This window comes from Anthonomus grandis, chromosome 14 (assembly GCF_022605725.1).
Source record: "Anthonomus grandis grandis chromosome 14, icAntGran1.3, whole genome shotgun sequence".
Classification (NCBI taxonomy): domain Eukaryota; kingdom Metazoa; phylum Arthropoda; class Insecta; order Coleoptera; family Curculionidae; genus Anthonomus; species Anthonomus grandis.
Window position 1 is genome coordinate 11,227,526 of NC_065559.1, and position 26,114 is coordinate 11,253,639.

General features: G+C 32.4%; 1 protein-coding gene and 1 non-coding gene across 4 annotated transcripts in view; one reads left to right on the forward strand and one right to left on the reverse strand.

Moving 5' to 3' along the window:
* LOC126744587 (dachshund homolog 2) overlaps positions 1 to 26,114 on the forward strand; it is an 842,630-nt gene that overhangs the window by 735,227 nt on the left and 81,289 nt on the right. For all 3 annotated transcript variants that reach the window (XM_050452086.1, XM_050452088.1, XM_050452087.1), the window contains exon 9: positions 25,276 to 25,419. In XM_050452086.1, the coding sequence (XP_050308043.1) occupies positions 25,276 to 25,419 (144 nt within the window). The remainder of the gene's footprint in view (positions 1 to 25,275; positions 25,420 to 26,114) is intronic.
* LOC126744824 (U6 spliceosomal RNA) lies at positions 15,463 to 15,569 on the reverse strand. Its single transcript, XR_007663320.1, has one exon. It is a non-coding gene; the product is annotated as a U6 spliceosomal RNA (small nuclear RNA).

Consider the following 26,114-nt stretch of genomic DNA (forward strand, 5'->3'; position numbering starts at 1 on the left):
TTAAAAAATTAGAAATTAAAACGATTGATTTTGCAAAAAAGATAAACAAAATTACACGCTGAAACAGACAAATTACGGGTTTAATACATCCAGCTCCGGGGCATAAATCAATATAGTACATTGTAATTTACATATTTATGGGAAAATTCAAGTTCTGTATGCCGGAAAGCGACCTGGATGTTTTGCTTTTATAAACACGCGCAATATTCTATTTTATATAGTGATGTGCTAAAATATAGATGAGAAAAAAAATATAAAATTGAATGCACTGTCCCAACCAGAAAAGATTTTATCCTAGAATCGAATCAAACCGCATCATTTATTTCTGATCCCTCAAATTGAATAAAGAAACGTATTGGAAAAGTCACACGTCAGGCTTATCATCGCCATTCGCAAATCACCCCGAAAAAAAGCGAAAAGGTACACTTATCGGACGTTTTCTCTCAGATTTGTCTCTAAATCCCCCTAGTCAGAACTGGGAAGGGAGAGCACTGAGCGGTTTTATGTTTTTTTATGATATATCCTAATATGGCTTTCTTGATATGCAATACATTTTTTATGAGGAAACCAATGGAACGTATTACCTTTTGCATTGGCGTGCGATAAACTGTGTAATAAAAATCATTTAGAAAAATTAAAAAAAAATAATGAGTAGTAAAAAAGTTATATAAAATAGAAACTATATGAGATAATGAAGAAAACGTATAGAAATCCTTAAACCAATCTAAAGAAGTAAGAACTTCTTAAGCTAAAGGAACAACTAAAAGAAGAGAAATCAACAAAAATGGTATACATACAATACAAAAAAGATAATTTGCAAATAATTATGGAAAACATAATTGTTGAATGAAACTGTATAATAAATAAAGCTTTTTCAGCATTGGTGATAAAATAAATATTTAAATAGATGTTGTCTTTATTTAGGTTTTGGTGGACATTTTTAATTATCTGTCTGTATTTCTTTTATTATACAAAATTAAAGCTAAATAATGCATTCTATAAACAGAACCAGTTAACCTAGTAAGCATCTTTACATAAAAAATATTTTAAAAATTGTCACGATTATATTTATTTTTTTAAAGTGCGTCCGATACGACCCCGGCTTTGGATGAATATCGGAAGATTCCATTTTTACGTTGAAAAAGTATGCGTTAAGCCTGGTATTTGGTATAGGTTTGATTTAAAACATTTATCGGACAATTAAAAAAAATATGTTTGAATTGAATTCTCGAAACAGTGGGCTGCCATGGCAGTTGTGCATATAGGTCTCCTGATGGACCCGTCATGCCCCACCGGGGGTTACCAAAGCCCAACGGCCTTAGAGAAACCGATAAGGCTTTCGGGTCTGAAGGACTTAAAGTCACTCGGTACACTGAAAGTGTTACCCAAGTATTTGAACCTGACGCGCGTGAGTGCTGGGCACTCCTCGACTACATGGTCAACGGTTTCATCCTCCTCCCAGCACCATCGGCATTTCGGGTTGTCCGCAATACCGATAGTATGGAGATGGCTTCTTAAGTGCCAGTGTCCGGTTAAAAGACCTGTTACTACCTTTGCGTCTTTTTAGGCGTAGTAGATTTTTGGTAAGATAGGCAGAGGGCCCACCTATGTGCGTTTTGGCCTGTCTCATACCAGGGGACTCAGTCCATCTTCATTGACGCGACCGCAACTCATTTGGCGATACCAACTATGGGTTCCGGCCCCATCGGCACATTCGCGGATCCCAGTCTGGCAGGAGAGTCCGCTTCCTCATTACCTGCATGGCCTGCGTGGCCAAGTATCCAGCCGAGCTGGACCCTGCAGCCAACCTGTACCAGTTTTTTCAGGACTTTTATGCACTCTAGTACAAGCTTGGAGCTTACCTTTACGGCCGTGATAGCATTAATGGCAGCTCTGCTGTACGAGCATATTAATACGACTGTATTGCGGTGTCCACAGCTTAGGATTTTCTGTCCGCATTTTAATACAGCGAACACTTCGGCCTGGAAGACAGTGGCGTGCTCCCCCAGCGAGTATGCCCTACTGGAATGTGGGATCCCAGCACAAAGCCCTGATCCAGCTCTGTTATCTATTCTGGAGCCACCTGTGTACCAGATGGTCCCCCTATTTAGCAATGCAGGTCTGTTGGAATGCTGCCACTCCTTTCTGCCTGCAATGTACGTCACGAATCCCTCGCAGTCCACGGTCACTGGAGCCATGCAGTCACTGCCTATCAGAAGGAGAGGACATTACTGTATGGCCCGTGACCAAATTTTTGCGTGACCTGTGAAACTGTTCAAGTTTGATCTTGATCTTGTCTTTAACGTCCCGAAAAACAAAGGTGGCCCTTATAGGATTTAAGGCAATTCACATCAATATACTTTTAAATTCTTTGGTCCTTTCTTTCTTGGTTCCTTCATTGTGCAAAAGCTTAACTATAGCAAAACAGCCTTCTTGTAATGTATGACAGGTTACTGGAAGTTTAATGTTAGATACTTTTGACAGGGATTCATCAAGCGGCACTTTAGACGAGGAGTCGTCGTTATCACTAAGATTTTCTAAAAAGATCGCAGAGTTTGTAATATATCACTATTGGCATTTTGTTGAGACTTTGATGCGTTTTCATTAATGTTATCTACTTGAGAGGTAGATGCAGTTGACGTATCACCATTCACTTCGTAAAGGTTTTTAAGACCCAGCGATTTGCCAGCAGGGACGTTAATCTTCAACTTACTGCACATTCTATCCTTTGATTTTTCCAGAAGCATCTTGAGCAGCAAAGAAAATACAGATTTTGGCATAACTCCCTTATGGGTCCGTTTCCATTTGGTCAGAATTTCTCGCCACATCTGTTTTAGAGGTACAAATACTGTCATTTTAACGTCCAAGGGCTGACATAGATGTGTTTATTTTTTACATAGTATATTCAGTAGAATTCCCAAGAAAACTCACAAGAAGGTTAATGTAATATAAATATGTAAATTTCCGTAGATTTCTATGTAAAAGTAAGTAGTAAATTGTAACTTTTCTTGGAAAACAGTGTAATGTTAAATTACCTTAATTTTGTAATATAACAGGTTAAAAAAAACAGAAAATACTTAAACCAAATTATTATTTTTCAGGTTTTTTTTTCAGGAAATTAACAGATGTGTTAACAAAAACTTAAAATTTAAAGATTTTAACTTAACAAAACCTAAACTGAAAATTATACATATAAATTATACGATAGAACTTATAATTTAAAATTTTTAATTCTAAATATTTCAATGTTGCAAAAACATGAAAAAAATTACTTAAGTATAAGGATATACCTATAAAAATATCAAAATCAGTATTAAGTTATCCTCAGTATTGGTTAATTGTAAACATTATGGCAAAATACTTGTTTTTATATTTATTCATGAAATTAAATACTTTTCCCTTTGTAGGATTAACTTTTTTGGATTTTGATCCAGAATCTAAATGAATTTTCAAAAACATTTTTTGAGCTAGTTCTAACAACGTAGTTATTTCTTTTGGGTATTGTAGGCTAAAATAACTAGCCATGCAGACTTTAGAAGAATGTCCAAAGCTGTAATGATTCAATATTCAATTGTTCTTTCTCGCAGTAAACGAAATATATTAAGGCCGCAGGATCTTCATTTGAATCTAAGAAAAGATTATATATTAAAAAAATAATAATAATAAAAACATACTTATCATTCATTTCTTTGTTGCAGGGTGTGAGTGGGATTTTGGGTAAAATGTTTAAAAAAAATTTCCATGCATAATATTTTCGACATGGTCTCATGGTATTAATGTTATTAAATTCAATGCTATGATTACAAATATGTTTTGAGTTAGGACAATAAATTGTTAACTCATTTTTTATGTGGTTATATGCATGCAAAAATTTTTTTTTAATATTTTTAGTGAAATAATTGCAATTGTCTACAGGACAATATATAACCTGAAGCATTTTATTACACACTTTACGTGTATTTAATGATCGTTGTCTATAAATATGTACGTTTTAAAAATCATATTGCAGTCATGATGCACACAAAAAAATACGACGCCATTCCAATTACGGTGTAAATACTGGTGCAATTTATATTTTTTGAATGTGAAACATTTAAATGAACAAATTTTGCATTCTATCATTATAAAGAAATATATTTTCTTACTTATCTTAAAGCGTACAAATAAAGATTCAATGAAACTCACTCTTAAAACAAAGGGACTCGATAGGATGAGAAATATTGAAGACGATAAGCCTCGTGGTAAAAAAGAATGAGGTTGGGAAATTGTGCGGGCGCTAGTCGTCATATTTTGTGATTTTACATGAACAATTTTGACATATTTCATGTAAAAATAGACGTACATAATATAACCTGTAATCTTTAATACATTATTTGTTATGTGAATTATTTATTCACATAGTTTATACGGGAAAATTTAACTTTAAGATGTAGTTTTTATATGTAAAATATAAAATACATAATAGCAACCGTAAAACCGGAGATTCTTAAAATTTTACCTAATATATCAAGTAACAATATTATTACTTAAGATATTACGTAAAATGTACATGATTTATTAGTTAATATTAATACCATTTTTATCAGTGTATAACTGTGTAGAACGATTCCTTGTTTATCTCTTCAATAACTATATTTTTAACACAATCAGATAGCAAACTTATCAGTTCATTTTAGGAGAAGATTAACAGTGCTTCAAATTTTCAGTTTTAATATTTTCTTGAAAATAGGCTTCCCGAAATGTTTCAGGCAGACCAATCACGGAAAAAGAAAAGAGGATCGGAATGACATTACTTAGCAGTAAAAGACTTATAGCTAGGATGATCCGAATAGTTAGTTAAGTTAGTTGCGACGAATTTGTATTTTTGCCCCAATAAAGTCTTATTTTTAAATTAAAAATTTCCTTTCAAGCTTGTTTGCCCCAACTGTAGAATTATTAATACATTACTACACAGTAATGGACCCTTAGTTGGGATATTCAGGATAATTAGTTAGGTTAGTTAGGACAAATTTATTGTATTTTTGCCCCAACTTAGTTTTATTTTGAAATTATTAAATTTCCTTTCAGAAAATTCAAGCTGGTTTGTCCCAACTGTAGAATTATTAATACATTACTAGGATGCAGTAATAAACCTTTATTTGGGTTATTTAAAATAATTAGTTAGGTTAGTGAGGACAAATCGGCTGTCCCAAGCAGAAACACAGTAACTGACATTTTTGTCAAAATTGAGAATTTACCATTACCGTACTTGCTGCGTTTTGATCGCCATTTCTATATTTAAAAAATCAAAATCGGTTGATAAATAACGGAGTTATGATCATGTCTCAACCTATAGTAGCTGCATCCAAGATAATGACAAACCCATGAAGAAACACAGTAACTAACACCTCTCATGGAGAAACACAGTAAGTGCTGTGCAGTTACTGTGTTTTAAAATGGGAAAACAGATTTTATTTGATCTGCGTAGAATCATTAACCCCACTTAAGCGAAATTAGCTGGAACCTGTCGGGCCGCGGGCGTATTTAAACATCCAATTATGAGAGGCCCCTGTTTGGGTAAGTGCAAAAAAACTGCCAAAAGCTAACCGAGGAGCAACGAAGAGAAATTTGGAATGGGTATTGGACTATACAAGTCGACGGAAATGGTTAGCGAAACATGTTAAAATAGTTTCTGTAAAGAGCAAGTATGTAGGAGCTTCTCGTCCTAGAACTGATTCAAGACAATATACCTTACCTGACTTCAACCAAACCAAAATATCAGTTTGCAGATTCACATTACTAAACACGTTATTATTAAAATGATTTTATTATTACCGAACTGGTGCGTGTAATAAAAAAGGCACCATATGGTAATTTTGTTAAATAACATAGAGGATTTAACCCCAAAGTAGCTATTAACAAGGCTCCAATAATGGAACATTAAGTCATTTCATCCTTACCTTAGTCATTATCGGAGAAAAAATGCCCCAAATGTGCGTTATTTGCCCCGAGAATTAACTGTTAGGCGAATGTTTGATGATTTTGTCACAAAACATCCAAACGTATGTAAAATTGAATATTACAGACAGATTTTAAGAGAAATAAATATTTCTTTACTTCCGCCTAAATCCGACATATGCGAAGAATGCGAATCGTTAAAAAAGGCAATTCAGACTAACGATTTTCTATACTAATGGTAACATGGTTGAAAAACTTAATGTCCATAAATTAAAAGCAAAGATGGCTACAGATCAATATAAGAAGGACTCAGAGGAGGCTGCTAGTAATAAGAATCCTCAAAGACGAATTTTTTCTATGGACCTTCAAAAGGTTATGCTATTGCCAATTATGCCGAGTTCTAAAACATGTTTTTTTACTAGTCGTCTGGTAGTTTTTAATCAAACGTTTGCCACTTTAAATCCCAAAGCAACGGAAAACAGTTATTGTGTTATTTGGCATGAGGCCTTATCAGGACGAAAACCAGAAGCGTTGGTTGATGTCTTATTAGAAGTTATAAGAAAAGAACGAGATGTATTGAGTTTTACGTTTTGGGCTGATAATTGCACCAGTCAGAATAAAAACTGGGTCTTATATACTTCACTACTAACAGAAGTAAATAGCAACAGAGGATCGAATCAAATCACAATTCGGTATCTGACAGCTGGTCACACGCACATGAGTGCAGATGGCATGTATGGTAATATAGAAAAAAAGATAAAAAGAAAAAGAAATATTTATGATTTAAATGAATTAGTCGAAGTTATTCAATCTTCTCGAAAAAAACTTAAGGTTTTGCGACTAGAGCAATTTCAAAACTGGCAAAATAAAAAAGAACAACAAAGAAAACTGACGATTGCATGAAAGGATTTATCCTAAATAGCATAGTGGAAGTTCGTTTTGAAAAAGGATTAAATGTTCTTAAATATAAGACTGATTTTAGAGAAGATTTTAAAGAGCTAGATTTTTTGCAAAAAAAATATAAAACAAAATTTTTCCAACCGCAAGTTTTGAGCTTACGCGGTATATCTACTGTAAGAAAACAAAATATATTGAGTCAACTGATTCCCTTAATACCCTCTAATAGGCAAAATTTCTGGATAAACCTAACTGAATAAGAGACTTCAGTTGATTTGATACACAGGGAAGACGTCATATTGGAAGATGACAGTCAATTACAATTCGTTTTATTTTTTTAATTAAGTGAAAATAGTTTTTTTTACTTAAATTATTTTGTTACGCGTTAGCAAATTTTTTTAAGTTTTGATAATTTTAAAGTAAAAAGCATTTTGTGCAGACATTTTATTTTGTATTTTTTTATTTGTTTTGTAAGAATTTTATGTTTTATTTTAAATGGCTTTGTTAGTATTTCACAAGAAGATTTTGTAAAATAAAAAAATATTATAAATACTTTTTTTTTAAACTTTAAGTTAATATTAAAAACTACTTAGAAGTAGTTACTGTGTTTTTAGCGATGAAACTTCAACATTAAGAACTTAAAAAATCCACTAACGGCAGTTACTGTATTTTTGATATATTTTATTAAAATTTTTCAGTTACTGGGTTTTATTCCTAAATTTCGTACAAAATTAAACCGAAAAGTACCATGTAAAACCATGTATACTATTGCCGTTCTCACTTAATAATTTACGTAAGCCACTTATTCTATATTTAGATTGTAACTTAAGTCGTACACAGAATAGTTATGCTGAGGTTCGTAACTCATGTCAAATAGTAAAGTAAGACTTTCAAAAAATAACAAAAATGCGTTTTTCTCACCTTTTACTAAAATGCAGTTACTGTGTTTCTGCTTGGGACAGCCGAAATATCTAAATTTTATTTTACATTAATAAATTACTTTTTACAAACTTCAGGCTTGTTTATCCCAACTTTACTGCAGCATTATTGGGGGGAGGAGACTCACCCTCAAACTTCCACAAGTGTGTGTCATTGCTCTTGATTTAAAAACGATATTTTGCAATTAAACTTTTAGAATATAATTAAATATGCGCGATATCTTAATAATAGTGTGACAACCGCATAAAAATAATGTGAGAACAAGCTGGTTTAAACTATAAAAGTACACTAAAAACGAATAAGATGGTATGGCAGTAAAGAAAGGTATGAATATACGGTGCACATAAAACCCGGTCCTGTAATAAAAGCACTTATACTCACTCCTTGCATACCCTCGGCAATAACCTGGCATTACTAAAAACAGCCGGGCAAGGATTGGCCATAACGACACTCGTCATACCTTCGAGTTCTTAGGCTCCACCTTTCGGCCACGATACTTTCTTAACCGGCCAACTCAATGACCTGCAGGTAAATCGTATTGTTCGCGTCGAGAAGCCGGCTGGACGACTGTAACTAATGTACATATGTAAATTTAGGAATGAGTGACTTCAATTATAGTAAATTTTCGTAATTATTTCCACTGGTTTTTTAGTGGTCGAGTGGCGGCGGCCCGACGACTCGATTTGTATTGTTTTCTGGCCAGGCGTAGCCGAGCCCGTTGAACGACCATTGCTCTAACCCGACACCGACACGGCATGGAATGGAATTTTCTGTGCATAGAATTATATGGGTGTAATGAATGCGATGGTGTAGTCATAGTTGTAATCAAATTTTATATTTTTTTATGAACTCAAGGTTGGTATTGTTAGAGGTCTTTGGCATTTATGAATAATAATTTAGTGCCAGCAGAATAAGCGTACTTCTTTACGTAATTATATCAAATTGTCGCTGATATTTTAGCTTAATGAGTAATGTTTTTTTCAAAAGCAATTATTTAAAAAGTAATAATGCAGAACTTTTTATTTAATTAGTTTCAAATATGCTATTCTTTTGCTGTTTTCCGTTCTCTTTTGAAGTAAATTGATGATTATTACCTCGTTGTGTAAAATTGACAGTCGTAAATATTAGGATAATTTAGTCGTATAAACAAAATTAAAGTGGGAAAGATATATATATAAATATATACATATACAGGGTGTTCATTTGAAAACTTCCCACCACGGATTTATCGAAAACCCGAAAACCACTGTTTAAATACATCAAAAGGTTTGTCAAGGGGGACAAGTTTCTAACCTAAAATTACTTTATTCCCTTTCACCCATTGCCCCCCAGGGTCATCCCCTTAAAAATTTTAAAAGGCAAGAGGTATCGAGTAATAGCTTGTTTAAAAGGTCTTTCGAAGTCTTTTATTTCGACGTTTGATTTTTTTAAATCGGTCAATTCGTTTTCGAAAAAATTAGAAAAATCTTAGTCTTTCCACTTAGCAAAAATACATTTATTTCTAGTATAAATAATTATTAGTTATATTATTATATTCATTCATTTGTAATGTTACCATATAACACTCTTTACCTGCGAAAATAGTAGCAATTGTTATGAGGCAAATTTTAAATTTAATTTTAAAAGATACTTGCTGACTAATGAATATGGACCTTAACAATACAATTTTTCTTTATAACTATTTTTTAATCTGTTATAGTGTGGGTATTTTTTAGTTAAAGTTTAGTTTTGGTTGGTTCTCAGACAGCACAAACACATTGCATGCATATGCTCAGAATATCTAACTGGCATAATCATATATGTCAGGAATATCTTTTTATCTTCTATAATATAGGCTAGACATATCTATTGCATATATTGTGGTTATTTTATTCATTTGCCTGCAATACTTTTTTTTGTATTATAATATATGTAAGACATTCATATCCAACAACTATTTATACAAGATTTCAATTTGAAAAGTGTTAATGTGAATATTTCCCAAAATATAAAAGTTGCAAGAATGCTGTTTGGAATAATTGCCATAGAGGTTGGAAAAACTAGAACCACAATATTTTTGTCAAGATATGAGCCATCCTTAAGCACCTTCCACTCCAAAATTCATATTGAATTACCGTCTAAGTAAATTAAGGGTCTTCACCTGCACAAGAAAAATTGTCCCATTTACTACTCAATGACCATTAAATGAATTGCCAAAGGAGGATCTATAATAAAGATATGGTGATTCTTTAGTTCCACCAATCTCTTTAAAAACTTATTCCAAGCTGCATTTTTTCAATTCAAATATTTTCTGAATTAAAAGTTGTAAAATTTATCCCCATTGACATGCTTCCTTTTTATTTTTTTTTTAATTTATGAATGCTCAATTTCTTATAATTTTCTTAAAGATAAATTCATGTCAAATTCTTTTGCAATAAAAATAAAAAAATACTATGCAGGGCAAACAAAGGATTAAATGTTACTTACTGTAAATTAGGAACATTTGTACATAAAGAAATTGAGAAACAACCTACTGTGTAACAAATATTATGGCATGTTTTATTATTTCTTCCTAAAAGGTTTTAAAATGTCATTAGATGAAGAGAAGAGAATAATAAAACAAATATTTGATACATACAACTTTAAATAAATATTGATCTTGAAAACCAATAAAAGCTATAATTTTATAGAAAAAAACTAAAACAAAAATAAAAACAAACATCTGTGGATTAAACTTACAAATAAAATTATTAAAATAAATATTTTTCAGACATTTAAACTGTAAATTAATAAGTCGCTTAATTAGCTTTACAGATGTTATATTTATTGTTTTTATTCAGGTAAAAATAATAAATTTTAAAAAGCAATAAATATTTAAGAGTGGAATTACTAAAAATAAAGAATGTTCAGTCACATTTTTCTGTTATGTGAGTTACATGTGAGTCACATTTTTCTGTTATCTTAGAGCTGGCTTTCAAAAGTATCTTTATTTCTAAAAAAAAAGTATCAACGTTGGCAGTTAATTAAATCAGAACAGTTTAGAAATAAAGAAAAACAGTGAATTAGATAAATCCTTATATAGTTAATCAGAGCATGATAAAGTCATCATAATGAAGGCAGATGACAGTCACTGATTATCGTACATTTTTTCTAAGAGCTCTGATGCTTTAGCTAAATAAATGACAATAAATCAATTGCATTGGAGCAGAAGAAAAAAACTACAGATATAATAATATACCTAAACAATAATTACTTTTAAATTGGTATATTAACTGCAAAATGAAATACATATAGGTCCTACCCTTCACAAATGAAATTTTGAAAATTAAATACATATATAGTTTATTAAAAAATAGGAAAAAAGTTTTACTAATTTTAAAACTCACGTCGCTGGAATATCTGACAGATATAAAAATTGAATATTCGCTGCATATCTATTAAATATATGCCTGAAATATTGCTTTTGCATGTACGGTATATACAGTGACCGCCTAAAGTTCCGCATAAATTAGATAAAAATTAGAGACATGATTTTTTCAGAAAACGCTCGGAACCGTCGATTTTTATTTTAAGTTGCGCATTATTTCACATAAATTTTTGTATATAGGGTGGAAAAAAAAGATATGACGTCATCGGTAATTTTTTTAAATGGAATGCTATATTTTTTATTGCATTTATAAAATATAGGCGAAATTCCAAGCAAGTTTCGTATAAGACACCGTATCTCAAAACTCAACTGTCTCATAAATATTTACATTTAACCAACAAGAAAGTTAGTAAGTACGTCTATTTACAAATTAAGATAAAATGGAAGATAAAATGTTATAAACTGTAAAAACTCTTATTAATATATCAAGTATTCAAACTAATCCCCATTTACTTCTTGGCAGAAAGCAAGACGGTTTACAAACTCATGTAAAACACTACCAATTATTTTTGGTGATATTCGTCTAATTTCATATCTAATTCTATTTTTTAAATCTTCTACGTTGTTTGGCTTCTCAATATAAACTTTACTTTTCAGCTACCCCCATAGAAAATAGTCGCAGGGATTTAGGTCTGGTGACCGGGCCGGCCACTCTATTGGCTCTCTTCGTCTTATCCATCTTCCTGGGAACATCGTATCCAAGTAATTACGGACATATATAGAAATGTGGCGGTGCGCCCTCTTGCTGAAATCACAAATCATCCGTCGGGACATCAGGGTCTTGTTTGTCTGGGTATAGGGCAGCCAAAGCAGGGATAAGATCTTCTTGAAGAAAATTCAAATAGCGTTGTCTTTTTAAGCTTTCTTCGAAAAAGTATGGCCCTATTACTTTATTTTCCACGATACCAGCCCAAACATTAATAGATTTACGGTACTGTGTATGAGCTTCAGTTGTCCAGTGTGGATTTGACGCTGACCAGTACCGACAATTTTGCCGATTTACGACACCGTTTAAACAAAAAGTTGCCTCATCCAAAAATAAAACTCGTAACACAAACTGACAGTTATTATTGCAAATGTTCATCATTTGCTCGCAAAATTAGCTTCTTCGATCAGGATCGTCCTCATTTAATTCGTCTATTAATCTAATTTTATAAGGGTGGTATTCATTTGCTTTTAAGATGCGTTTTACTAATGTTCCGGCTATATTATTATCAACTGAAATTTGTGAAGTTGCATTGTTTGGATTTTCTTCGACGGAGAGCAGAACGTTTAATTTTGTTTCTTCAAAAATTTTTGGACGACCTGATCTTGGCAAATCCTTAACATGACCTGAAGTTATGAATTTGTGCTCTATTCTACTAACTGTTGACTGAGAAATAGGATGGTTTGAGTATTTGGCATTAAACAGTTCACTTACTTCGTTTTGCGTGCGCACTCGATCCCCGTACCCTAGCATCATGAAAATTTCAATTCGTTGGGTTTTCGTTAAATTAGCCATAATTTATTCTGATAAAAACTATTAATTTTCGAACTGACAGTGACATTCGAAAATGCAGATTCTTAACAAGTGCAACCGTGGAAATAGAAACAATTGGCAGTATTTATAACATTATTTTTATCCTCGATTTTACCTTAATTTGTAAATAGACGTACTTATTTGTTTTCTTGTTATTTAAATGTAAATATTTTGGAAATAGTTGAGTTTTGAGATAAGGTATGTTATACGAAACTTGCTTGGAATTTCGCCTATATTTCATAAATGCAATAAAAAATAGAGCATTCCATTTTAAAAAATGACCGATGACGTCATATCTTTTTTTATATTCCACCTTGTATACAAAAATTTATGTGAAATAATGTGCAATTTAAAATAAAAATCGACGAGTCCGAGCGTTTTCTCAAAAAATCATGTCTCTAATTTTTATCGAATTTATGCGGTGGTCACTGTATGTGGATATATGGCATATAATTGGATATACGGAGATATATGGCATATTCGCGAGATATTCCAGGCATATTACAATATATTTCGACAAATGAGATATAGGTGGCATATTCCAGGTATATTGGGTGCCGTCCCAGTTTATCTGAATGAACAGGGTTCACTAGAGAGAGAGAGACAATTTAGGTTTGAAAGGCGCATCAGCATTTGAGGCCATTTAGCGCCCTGTACGTTTTTTTTTTTAATATTCTTTTAAGAATTCTATTATATTCTTTATATTTACTCTATTTGGTTTAAATATATGTTCTAGATTAGTGGTGATGGGTAAATTGTGTTTTATTTTAAATGTATGCAGTCTATTGCAATGTGCAAAAATATGTTTTATGGTGAGATTATAATCGTTGCAAATTATTGGTTGATTTTCCTTCTTTAAGATTCATGACTGGCTTTAGTGTGGCCTATCAGAATTCTAAAAATAATTGATTGGTCTTTTTTGTTTAAATTAACATCTAAGTCTCTAACTTAAGTAAGGTGAAGGTTGTATTTTGATTATCTCAAGAAGCTTATTGTCGGTTTCGTCTAAATCTAGTTTGAGTTGAGTTAAATTTTGTCTTTTGTTATTTATTTGCAGGAATAGATCTCTGTAGTAAAAGGTATTTGATAGTCTAGAGCCAATACCAGTTGGATTTTTTGCCATGTTATCAGCTGTTTCATTCCCGTCTATACCTATGTGACTGGGAATCCAGATAAAACTAATATTTTTACCATTTCTATTGCATTTTATTATTTCATTTTGAATATTGATGAATGATGGGTGTTCACCACTATACCTTTTAAGAGTATGTAATGAGCTGAGAGAGTCTGTAGCAATTAAGAATTTATTGAAAGATGATGTTTTTATGAAAGTAATTGCTTCTTCAATAGCATGTAGTTCTGCTGTAAGTAGACTGCTATTTAAATTTATTTCACAACTTTGTGAGAAATATTTTGAGAAAAAAGCTGAGCTGGTATGTGTATTTGTCTTTGATCCGTCTGTGAAAATTATGATATGGTCGGAGTAATTATTCTTAATAATGGTGTAAAATTCATTTCTTATAATTTTGTGATGTGTGGATTCTTTATGGAATTTAGTTAGATTTAAGTTTATATCTATATTAAGGTATGTGGAAAGTTATAGTTGGTATGATGGCCTATTTCAGGGAGTTTTATATTATACATTTTGAGTGATTTCGTTAGTATTATGTTAGGTGGAATAGTTTGATTGCTTTGAGTTTATAAATCTTCTGGTATTTGTATTTGAAAAAAAAAATTATATAATGGATGATTTGGTCGACACCATAGTTTGGTTGAATATTTTAGGAGCAGTTATGTGCGTCTGATGTCGAGAGGGGTGATTCCTGTTATACAATTTAAGCTGGTAATTGGACTAGTTGGGAAAGTTCCAGTACACACTCTAAGGCATAGATTTTGTATTGGATTTATTGTATTTATATATGATTTCCTTGCAGATGTATAAACTATACTTCCATAGTCTATTTTTGGTCTAATAATGGTAGTGTATATTTTTAGGAGGGTCTTGTAATCACTCCCCCATTTTGAGTTTGCTAAAATCTTTAGTAGGTTTATATCAGCAGTGCATTTAATTCTTAAGTGTTTAAAATGATCTTTCCAGGTCATTTTATTTTTGAAAATTAATCCTAGGAATTTCTTTGATATTACATTAGGAATTTCGGAATTTTGTATTTCAATAATGTTTGTTTTAGGGCAGTTTCTTTTTTTACAGAAATGCATTGTATTAGATTTATTTGGTGAGAAAGTGAATCCATTTTTATGTGCCCAAGATGTGATGTTATTGATGCTTTTTTGCAATTTTCGTTGACATATTTGACTATCTGAAGATGAGTGATATATTACTATGTCATCAGCGAATATTTTACAATTTATATATGGAGAAATAGCTGATCTTATACTGTTTATAGCTATTATAAATAAGGTTGGGCTGAGTACAGATCCTTGAGGAATACCATTTTCTAGTATAAATTTTGAGGAGAGGGTATTCTCGCGCAGAAGGTTATATTTGTCAAGAAATTTTTTATGAAGTTTGGTAGATGACCTCTTATTCCCCAAGAAAATAGAGTTTTAATAATATTGTATTTCCATGTGGTGTCAAATGCACGAGTTAGGTCAAGAAAAGTAGCAACAAGGTGATTTTTCTTAGCAAAGTTTTCATATAAACCTAGAGTAAATCCCATTATATGGTCAATTTTAGATTTCCCCTTGCGAAAACCAAATTAATTTGGATCAATGAGGTTGTTTTTTTCTTAAGTACCACATCAAAAAAAATGTGGAACGCTTCACGATTTTGCGTGTCATCCTTGCGCAGGGGCCATGCTAATCTTCTTTGTATCGTTCCAATTTTAGCATATGTACCGCCGAAGCGGGTACAGGGTTCAGTAGAGTAGCATCTCAAAAACTAGACTACGCCTTGCTTTTCAGTACTTCTGAAGAATAAAATTATTGTATACTATTTTTGTAAATTATTATTATTATTTCACCCCAAAACGTACAGCTTATCTGCTATGCCGTCAAACAATATTTCAAATACTCCGAGATTAAAACAAAATTAAAAAAAAAAACAAATTTTCTAACCTCAGCGTGGGTGGTCTAATAAAGTATCTCACCAACAACCACGAAAATTGCCATCAAACCAAAGACAATTCAATTTGGTCCCGACCACCAATAGCATTTCTTTCAAACTCGTCAATTAATCAAACTGTTCCACGATTAACGTAGCAATTATTTGATTTGTCTTGTCTGTTAGGAGAAGGGTTCAAGCCATTTTAAAAAATCAACAACCCAAATGTGCAGCCAATGAACCGTGATGCGTTTACTTTTCTGACCATGAGAATTCTTAATAGTTAGTTCGACTTGACTTGCTCTAACTTAGCAGCTCATTATTTGCTTTTCCTGTGCATTGAACTAACGAAAAATTTAACTCATTTGCATACCTAAAAAAGTTGGTTCTCGATGGGAATAAATTTATTATTTTGCTTGGAAAATAGTAATTAACCAAAAGTGCTGGGTAATAGGGTTAATTTGTTTTTGGGTACAGGTTCTTATTACACTAAGCAATTAAATACTATTATACAGGAAATCGGTTTGTTTTTTTGAGGGTTAAATTCATTGTGATGCCAATACATATTTCCTGTTAATTAAATTAATTTGAAAGGTGCTATTTTGACTTTTTTTGGAAGAATTTATTTATTATAAAAGCTATTATTATATTTAATAGTGACTTTTATTTTTTACTGAAGGAAACAATATTTTCAATTTCCTTTCATTCTAGTTGACTGTTAAAAATTGCTAACAATTTTTAACCCGTGATAACGTAGACTCTCTTTAAAGGGCCATATCTCGGGAAACAATAATCGCAAGACTTTCATAGTAACCAAACGATTACTATGAAAGTCGAGGCCCCAACACCATAAAAAATTATTTAATGCAAATAGTTTTTCCGGAAAAAGATCCAAAAACGGCTATTTTCGGAGACCGCCTACCCTATGGGTTGTGTTTGGCAAAAAACTTTTTCAGATCTTATGGAATTTCTTCAAGATATTGCTATCAGCCGAAAAAACTATCGGAAACTAAAAAACTGAAATCCAAATGCTACCAAGAAAATTAAAATTTTCATATGAAAATCGATTTTCCTCAACTTTGAAGGTTTATATCTCGGAAAATATTAGTCGTAGTGTCTTCCCAGTAATACCAAAGGATTTAAGATATTCCAAATATGCCAGAAACATCAGAAAAAATTAATAAATATTACCAGTATTCTGAGAAAAAAAATGCAAATTTGGCCTTCGGATTTTTTTATAAACAACGCAAATGAACTTTTGCATAGACACAATTTTACTATAAAAGTGGGTCGTTTTGGCGCAGAATCTTTGCTTCAAATAAAGCAGTAAATAATAGAAGCTATTCTAAACTGAAAATCACTTCTATGATGGCGGCAGTTTCTGTCTTTGAAAACACAAAATTGGCAGGATGATAAAGATTATGCTGTCAAAACTATATAAAAAACAAATTGTTGAAGAATTATTCAAATCACCAAATCATGCAGAAAATACAATAACTAAGATTGAAACAACTACCGCGGAAAAAAGAAAAGAAAGTTTAGTTTTCCTAAAACACGACGAATTTATTAAATCGAAATTATATTCATCGACAATCAAAATAGTATAGACTTGCCATAAAGCAACTATCGACTATTTGTAAAATAAGATTTTTTCTTTTATCCTATAAGCTGGTATGAACTTAATAAGAAGATCCAAGATGTTTACCAGACTATCTTAAAAAAGAGCTGAATCACACCTTGGATCGAATACAGTTTTACCTAAACTATTTAAGAAGGATATCAGCCCTGTGCATTTTGAAACTTGTTGGTCAGTAATAATGTTAACCCGAACATCTGCCCTATCCGACTATATAAGAAATTCATTCAGTTAAGGAAAGACATAAGATGAGAGCGCCTACTTCTCACCGTGAAGGCTTTTTGACAATTAGGAAAATACTACAAAAGTATATCGGTTGTACGGAATTTAATAGACCTCTCTTTATACAAGTAAGGCATTACCAGTATGGTTATTTACAACAATTGCTTTTTATTGTAATTCTTATAGTTTTTAAATATTTTAATTTTATTCTGGTAGTACTTCCTGTTTAATAAAATATTTACATTTACTTTGATTCAAGTTCTAAAATTAATATTTTTTTTTACAAAATCCCTCGTTGGTTTTCATATTTTTGCGAAAAAGTCCGACTTGGCAGAAGGAGGGATTAATGAAGAATAAATAATAATAATAATAATAATAATAATAATAATAATAATAATAATAATAATAATAATAATAATAATAATAATAATAATAATAATAATAATAATATGGGCGAACACGAAATTTGCAAATACTTGGGGATGAAACAATCACAAACGATTAAACAATAAACAATGAAATGCGAACTAACTAACGAGTTTGTGAAAAGGGTAAGACAAGTTTTGAGAACCAACCTCAACAGCAAAAATATGTTTAAGGCACTTAACTCCTACGTGTGTTCAGCTCTTAGTTATTCTTTTGGGGTAATTAATTGGAGTAGGACAGACATAGAAAGGCTACAAAGAAAAGTGAGGACCCTACTTCTAAAACGCACAACCACCACCCTTGAAGTGCCACTGAAATAACAATGCTTCCCCGCCACCTTGGAGGAAGAGGATTAATAGATCTGGGTAAACAACTTGAAAAACAAATCACTTACTTAAGATCCTATTTTTACAGGCAAAGAGAAAATTCCACGCTGCATCGCGCAATAAATCAAATAGACGATTCCACTCCTCTACAACTTAAGAGCGAGAAAGCGCGCAGCTACCATCATACGGACCAGGAAAAACTCCGCATCTGGATGGAGAAGCCCCTTCATGGGCGGCATCCTAATGAGATCAGCCAAAATCATGTCGACACCGCTTCGTCGAACTATTGGTTAGTATCAGGCAAGATGTTTCCAGAAACCGAGGGCTTTCTACTCGCCATCCAAGATCAGGTTATACCAACAAGAAATTATCTCAAGCACATCGTCAGAGATCCGTCCGTACAAAACGACAAATGCCGGTATGGATGCCAAACATCACAGACAATCCAACACATAACAGGAGGATGTCAGGCCTTTGCAGCGACAGAATACAAAGAACGGCACGACTCTGGCGCTCAAGCTAGGAAAATTTTACATCAAGAGCTGGCAATGAAGTTGGAACTTATTACAACAGAGTATTATAAATACACTCCAGAACCCGTAGTGGAAAATGACCGATATAAGTTATATTGGGACCGCAGTGTACTTACCGATCAACATGTAAGGCATATTAGACCAGATCTTATTTTAATAGATACAATTTCCAGGAAAACAACTCTAATTGACGTAGCCATACCGAACAACAATAATCTGCAAGAGAAACACACTGAGAAAATCGCCAAATACAGAGATCTAGAAATTCAAATCGGAAGGCAATGGAGAATGGATAATGTTCAGACCATCCCAATTGTTATATCGACAACGGGTGTAATACCAAAGAGTCTACTGAAATACCTTAAACAACTAGGAACTGGCGAACATCTATATAAGCACATGCAAAAGGCAGTACTACTGGCAACTGCTCGCAGCACCAGAAAATTCCTAGGAGATAACTCTACATTTCAGGTCACTTAAGGGCACCGAAAAGGCCCCCACAGACCACAGAGCTTAATCCTTTTAATATCGGAGGTATCTGTGATAAGTAAATGAACCCCTTAGAGGGAGTGCGAGCCTTAACTGGCTGTAATAATAATAATAATAATAATAATAATAATAATAATAATAATAATAATAATAATAATAAATTGGTTTATTTGACAGTAATAACAGATAACACAAAGATTGAGACTGAGACTGAGACGGGATGGAACAACCTTATATAAAAAATGATAAGCCCTATTGTAAATACGTACTTGGCACTTTTAGTTTAGATTTGGTTTATGAATTTATTAGCAAGTTTTTTTATGATGATATTTAAATGATGCTGGTTTTAAACTTTTTAAATCAGAGGGTATATGATTGTATAGCATGTAAATATTATACGAAAATGATCTGGTAAATAGACTGGTTTTATGCAATGGTGGTGATAGCAAATCCTTAAATCTTAGATTTAAGGTATAAAAGTCGGATCTAAATTTAATTTTTTGGTAAAGATGTGGAGGGCTTTTGTTAAAAATTAAAGCATAAAACAAAACCACTGAATAAAGTTTACGACGGTTTTCCATGTCATGCCAATTTGAAGGTTTTAATTTGTGAATAACTTGGTCGAATTTTCTTATACCATACACAAACCTCAAACAGGCCCTGCCCAATTAGCAATTTTTTGACGCGAAAACATTGCAAATTGCAACACAACGTTGCATTGTTACGTTGTCTTAACCGTAGAGACAATCCCGTTTTACACCAATTTGAAAGAGATTTTTTTAGTTGTCTCAACGTTACGCAGTGACTACGCGTTAACTTTTTAAACGCTTTCGCAACGTTTTTAGAGTTACTGATTTTTGGACGGATGGATTCCATAACGACAGAAAAATTAATTACTTTTTAATAATAAACTAATAGATCAAGCAGCTACTCCAAAAATACAACCTTTTTAATCCATCTTTGTCGTTGTCCCTGGTTGGCCTGAAACAAAAAATTCTTAAGCTCTTCGAAAAATATAAACTCTGAGAGAATAGAACGATATTTTAAAGTAGTCCACATGTAAAATGTAATACAAACCTTTTCACTGCTATCTTCCGCCACTTCCATTGATTCTATATATGATCCAGATCAACTTCAGGTAAGCTAGTTGTAGGTACTTTTGCTTCCATTGCAAGTCTTTTTTTGCGTCTGTAGTAAGTTGCAGAATATTTAAAGACTTTATCTCTCTCTTAATTTTTTAAAACAAAACGAACATAAAAAATCCTAATTATTCCAAACAAAAAATGAAATATAAAAATAAAAATATAGATTAAGTAGGTTATGTTGAATTGAGTATTTTTTCTTCCTCTTATTCTCTCTACCTTTGTTTTTCATCTTCTTCCTAAAACTCTTAAACATGTGAAAGCTCCCTCTACAGCGAAAAATGCTCAGCACAGACGATCAGGCAATGTAATACCCATTCGCTAACGATGAGTTAACGTTTTTCTTACTGGGTTTTGATTCAAAAAATTGTACACGTCTGCACATCGTTGTTTTAAGTGTAAATTACTACTGCCACCATCTATAGTAAAAAAATACGTTGTAAAAACAGCAGAGTTTTACAACAGTTGCGATACAGGTGCAGTACATCGAAGTTTGGTCGAAAATAAACGTCGCGTCGTTGCAAAACCAGCTAAATTTTGCACTGAAAACAACGTTGCCACTAGTGAAAATCTGAGTAATCTCAACTTAGGTGACTGCAAATTGTTACTTGGGTTTGAACTTGCTGCACTCTATCTTTATCCTGCTTGGTCAAACAGGGACCATAAACCGCAACACAATAATTAAAGTGGCTCAATACAAGTGCGTCTGTTAAAGTTAATTTTAGTTTCTGATCTAATGCATGCCTATGCGGATACAGTAATTTCACATTGGCATATGCCTTTTGTACACATGAAGAAACATGGTTGGTGAATCCTAATTCAGTATCTAATATAACTCTCAGGTTTCTTGCTTTATGAACACAGCGTAATTGTGAATTTGTGAATGAGTGCTTTTTACAACAGCTGTAGCCTTTTCTGAATCCTGATTGACGTAATGGCAAAATATCGTAAGCATTTAAGTGTTCTATTAGTCTGACAGCTAAAATTTTTTCAAATATTTTTGAATATAGAGATAAGATTGATATAGGAGGGAATTCAATATAATTCATCAGTTTATTTTAGTTTATTTAGTCTACAGCAGTTTAACTTTAGAAAAGCAGACTTTCCGCTGATGTATGATTTGTTGCTTGATGCAGACTGGTGGTCCGTCTTGCAGTCTTCTGACGTTGACAGCGCTTGCAAGGAACTTTACAAAAGACTTGATTCAGCTTTTGCTGCTTCAGCACCTTTAAATTAACGAAGACGACGGCGATTTCCAGTATGGTTTTTAAAACAAATTATTTCTAATAACTTTAAGAAGGAAAAAGCATACCGTGATTATAGATTTTCTCCAACTGAATTTAATCTTTCCAGATACAACAGGCTTCGTCAGACAGTAAAATCTCAAGCCCATGAGGCCTATAACTCATTTTTGACCCAAGCCAAGGAGAACATTGTCACTAATCCCTCATCGTTTTGGTCTTTTGTTAGAGCTAAGAAAGGTCACTCTTCACTTCCGTCTATCATGGTGCGATGCCGATGGTAATTCTTTTCAAGGAACAGAAAATATTGTACCAGCTTTTGACAAACTTTTTCAGAATGCCTATAAAGATCCAATCAACCTTGCAGAAACCTATCCTCCTTCTACTTCCTCAGACCTCATTGACATTCTTATATCAATTACCACTGAGGAAATTATTGCTGCTAGTCGGAGGCTAAAAAACAAGTTGACAGCCGGTCCAGATGGTGTTCCAAGTTTTGTGGCTAAAGACTGCACGTTTGTCCATTGTCAGCCTTTATGTCATATTTTTAACCTTATTTTGACAACTGGCAAATTTTCAGGCGTCTGGAAATGTGCTAAAGTAATACCAATTCACAAAAAAGATGATATAAACAGAATCGACAACTACCGACCTATCTCCATACTTTGCAATTTTTCCAAAACTTTTGAAACTATTGTTTATAACAGAATTCTTCCCCAAGTTCAATTACTACTCTCTATAGATCAGCACGGTTTTATTCCTAAAAGGTCGTGCATCACTAACCTCTGTAATGTGACTCATTTTATTTCTTCAGCCCTCGATAGAAAAAGTCAGGTTGATGTGGCGTATACTGATTTCAGTAAGCCTTTCGATCAGATAAATCATAGCATTCTGCTGGAAAAATTTAATAAGCAATTCAACTTCTCAGAAAGGCTAATTTCGTTGCTTTCGTCATATCTCATTGACCGTCTACAGTTTGTTGAGCTGGAAGGTTGCAGATCTAATACCTTTGTTTCAACTTCTGGAGTCCCACAGGGATCCAATCTCGGCCCACTTATTTTTATCTTTTATATTAATGATCTTATAGAATTGATTTCCTGCCTTAGACTAGCCTATGCTGATTATCTGAAAATATTCTGGTGTATCAATAGTATCTTGGACTGCTTGTTCTTACAGAGTAACTTGGACCTAATTAGGGGGTGGTGCAGTCGAAATCAGTTATGTCTTAACATCTCGAAATGCTGTGTGATCTCCTTTCACCGAACCAAGGATCTTGTTTTGTTTAATTACAATATAGACAATCAAATCCTCTGTAAAAGTACTTCTATTAAAGATCTAGGGGTTGTATTCGACGATAGGCTCACATTTGTGCCACATATTGAACAGACAGTGGCCTCCTCGTTGGAACTTCTGGGTTTTGTCATTCGAAATAGCCGACTCTTTAACAACTCAAACTCAATAAAACTATTGTACTTTTCCTTTGTTAGATCAAGACGGATGGAACACGGTTCCTTGGTGTGGTGTCCTTTCTATGAATGCCATGTTGGCTATATCAAGAGTGTTCAGAGAAGGGTTTTAAAGTTTCTAATGTTTCGTGAGGATGGAATATATCCTGTTAGGGGACTTGATCATGATCTGTTATCAGGTAGATTTAATCTGCAATCTCTGGCCATGAGGAGAACAATTCAGTTTGTAACATTCTTATGGAAGTTAGTCAATAATCAAATAAATTCTCCTCCTCTCTTGAACGACATTCTATTTCATGTACCACGATTTGCTTCTAGAGCAAATATCACTTTTGCTTTAGATCGCGCCAGAACTAACATTAGGTTTTAGGATCCCGTATATCAAATGTGCAGAATTTTTAATTCAATATCATCAACCTGTGAGATATTTGTATGTTCCATAAAGGATCTAGTTTTGTCTCTGACAAACCAACAGTTACCATAATTCCTTTTTTTTTCTTTTTTTCCTTGTCGCATGAATCCCTTTCTTTGTTCATTCTAATGTTAATTTACATCTCCTTTAATTTTGATATATACATGATGTTACTATAGTAATTAGGGTTTTCCTTATTTTTCTTTCTTTTTGTTATTTAATTTATAGTAATTTAATACTTGTTTACACTTTCAAAATATAGATTTTCCTGTAACTGAGCTTTGCCTGTTGGAAATAAACTGCCAAATAAATAAATAAATAAATATTTTTAAGAAAAATACATTTCATTCAGGAACTATCAGTAGTTTTGACGCACTTTTGCGACCAACCCCGATAATGATCATGTTAACGATTTATGTGGAAAATTTATGATATAAAGATCTTCATAGAACATAGAGTAATACCAATAGAAAAAGTACTATTCAGTAACTTTTAATATTAGGAAATTATATTACGAAATATAATTCCAAATATTTAAACCTAACTAATTCTATTGAGCAAAAATTTGGTACGAATCAAGTGTAAATAATTGACTTATATTTCTAATTAAAAAAGAAACTTTTTGGGTAACATTTATTACTGAATTAAAAATAGAACATACCGAATTATTGTTTAGATTAGAATCATGGATTAGCATCTCACTCCAAAAGTTCTAAAGACTTAAAAGTCAATAAGGACGCTAACACAAAATCTAAGTTACAAAAAAAACCAACAAAGCAAATTTTACATTTGAATAAATAAATCGCTTCTCAAATTTTTTCGTGAGTATTGATAAATATACTAGAATCAGATATATAATAAGCCACATAGTTTTCATTATATTTCTACTTAAATCTAACAAGATTTGGGTAGATAAAATTTAAGCTTAAATTTTAACTTGTTCTGTAATTGGTTAGTTTAATTAATTGAATTTAATTTAATAAAGAAATAGAAACTTGCCTAAGAACAACACTGTGTTTATAATAAAGGCAGCTTACTAAGATCTAGTTTCAGATATCAAGACGTTGATAGTATTCACTGCAAAAATAACCACTTACAATCTACATTTACACGGTAGAAACATCACTTAAATAATACGTTCGTTACCTGCCATTTATTCCACATCTTAATCTTTCTACGTTATTTGAAATGTAATTTTATACCTTAAGTACTGTTAAGGAATTAAAAATGCTCGGTATTAATGCATGGTTTCTTAATTGCACTGAACATAGAGTACTTATTGTTCTAGAAAACAAATTTGTACCTTGGGTAAAGCTGCTTCCGTTTTTGAGCAATATGAGTGCATTTAAAAGGAATAACAAGTATAGTAAAAAAAGGCTACTTTTTGTATTGCTGATTTATGGAAGTAAATTGTGGTGCTTTAGCGAGTTAATTAAAATTAAATGGAGGAAATATTAAGACACGACAAATCTTTTTCACGGCAACTGAGGCATTGTTTTAATAACTACTTATTAACTTTAATCGAGTTGAGCTTTTTAGTTATAAATATAACAATAAAATATAATTGTTGTTTAAGATATTGCCTTATAGAGCTTTTTGATTAATTATTTCTTATTGTTACAGAGACCTTTCAAAAGCGCTTACGCAGAGAAAAGCGAGGTAGAAAGCGACTTCAGGAGCAACTTGACGTAGAGCTTGGCAGAAGAGCCCAACTTGAAGAAGTATTACGAACTAGTGGAGAAAGTGAGAAAATTAAAATGATTAATGGTAAGTAAAAGCATAAAAAATATAAATTAAAAAAAAATTGCAGGCACACCTTCTGTGTTGATTTTTAAAATAATAGCGGTTGTTGTATTACGACATATGGGTTTTAAATGTAATTACTTTTTCTAAGAGGGTATATTCATCTTAAATAAGTTCTACTCGTAGTATTCATTTATTATTTATAAATATGATGAAATTCCATTAATAAATTAACACTTCGTTTCTAATTTAAGTTTTTAAATATCTTTATAGAACCAAAATAAATGTTAGAGCGCGCCCCAGAAAGCTACCTGCTTAAAGGTTCACGTCGCACAGTACTGCAACTTAGGAACAACTAGGAATTGATGTCTTTATACAGGGTAAAACAAATCAAGACAAAAATCATTATCTAATTAAAAGTTAAAGTAACCAATTTTTTGGTTTTATTTATATAAGAATACTTTTACCAACAACCTATTAAATTATACATAGTTTGAATAGAAATTGGTGTCTTTATACAGGGTGAAAAAAAAGAAGTTATTTACAACACTAAACATCTTCGGGTACATTATCATTTTCTAAAAGTAACGAATCTGTTACTATATGGTCATTTAAATATTCTACAATATCCATATCCCACGATATGGGTTTGTTTTGTTTTTTTGACAGATTTCTAAGATAAGCCAAGTTAGGGTCGGAAGTTATCAAAATGGTTCTAA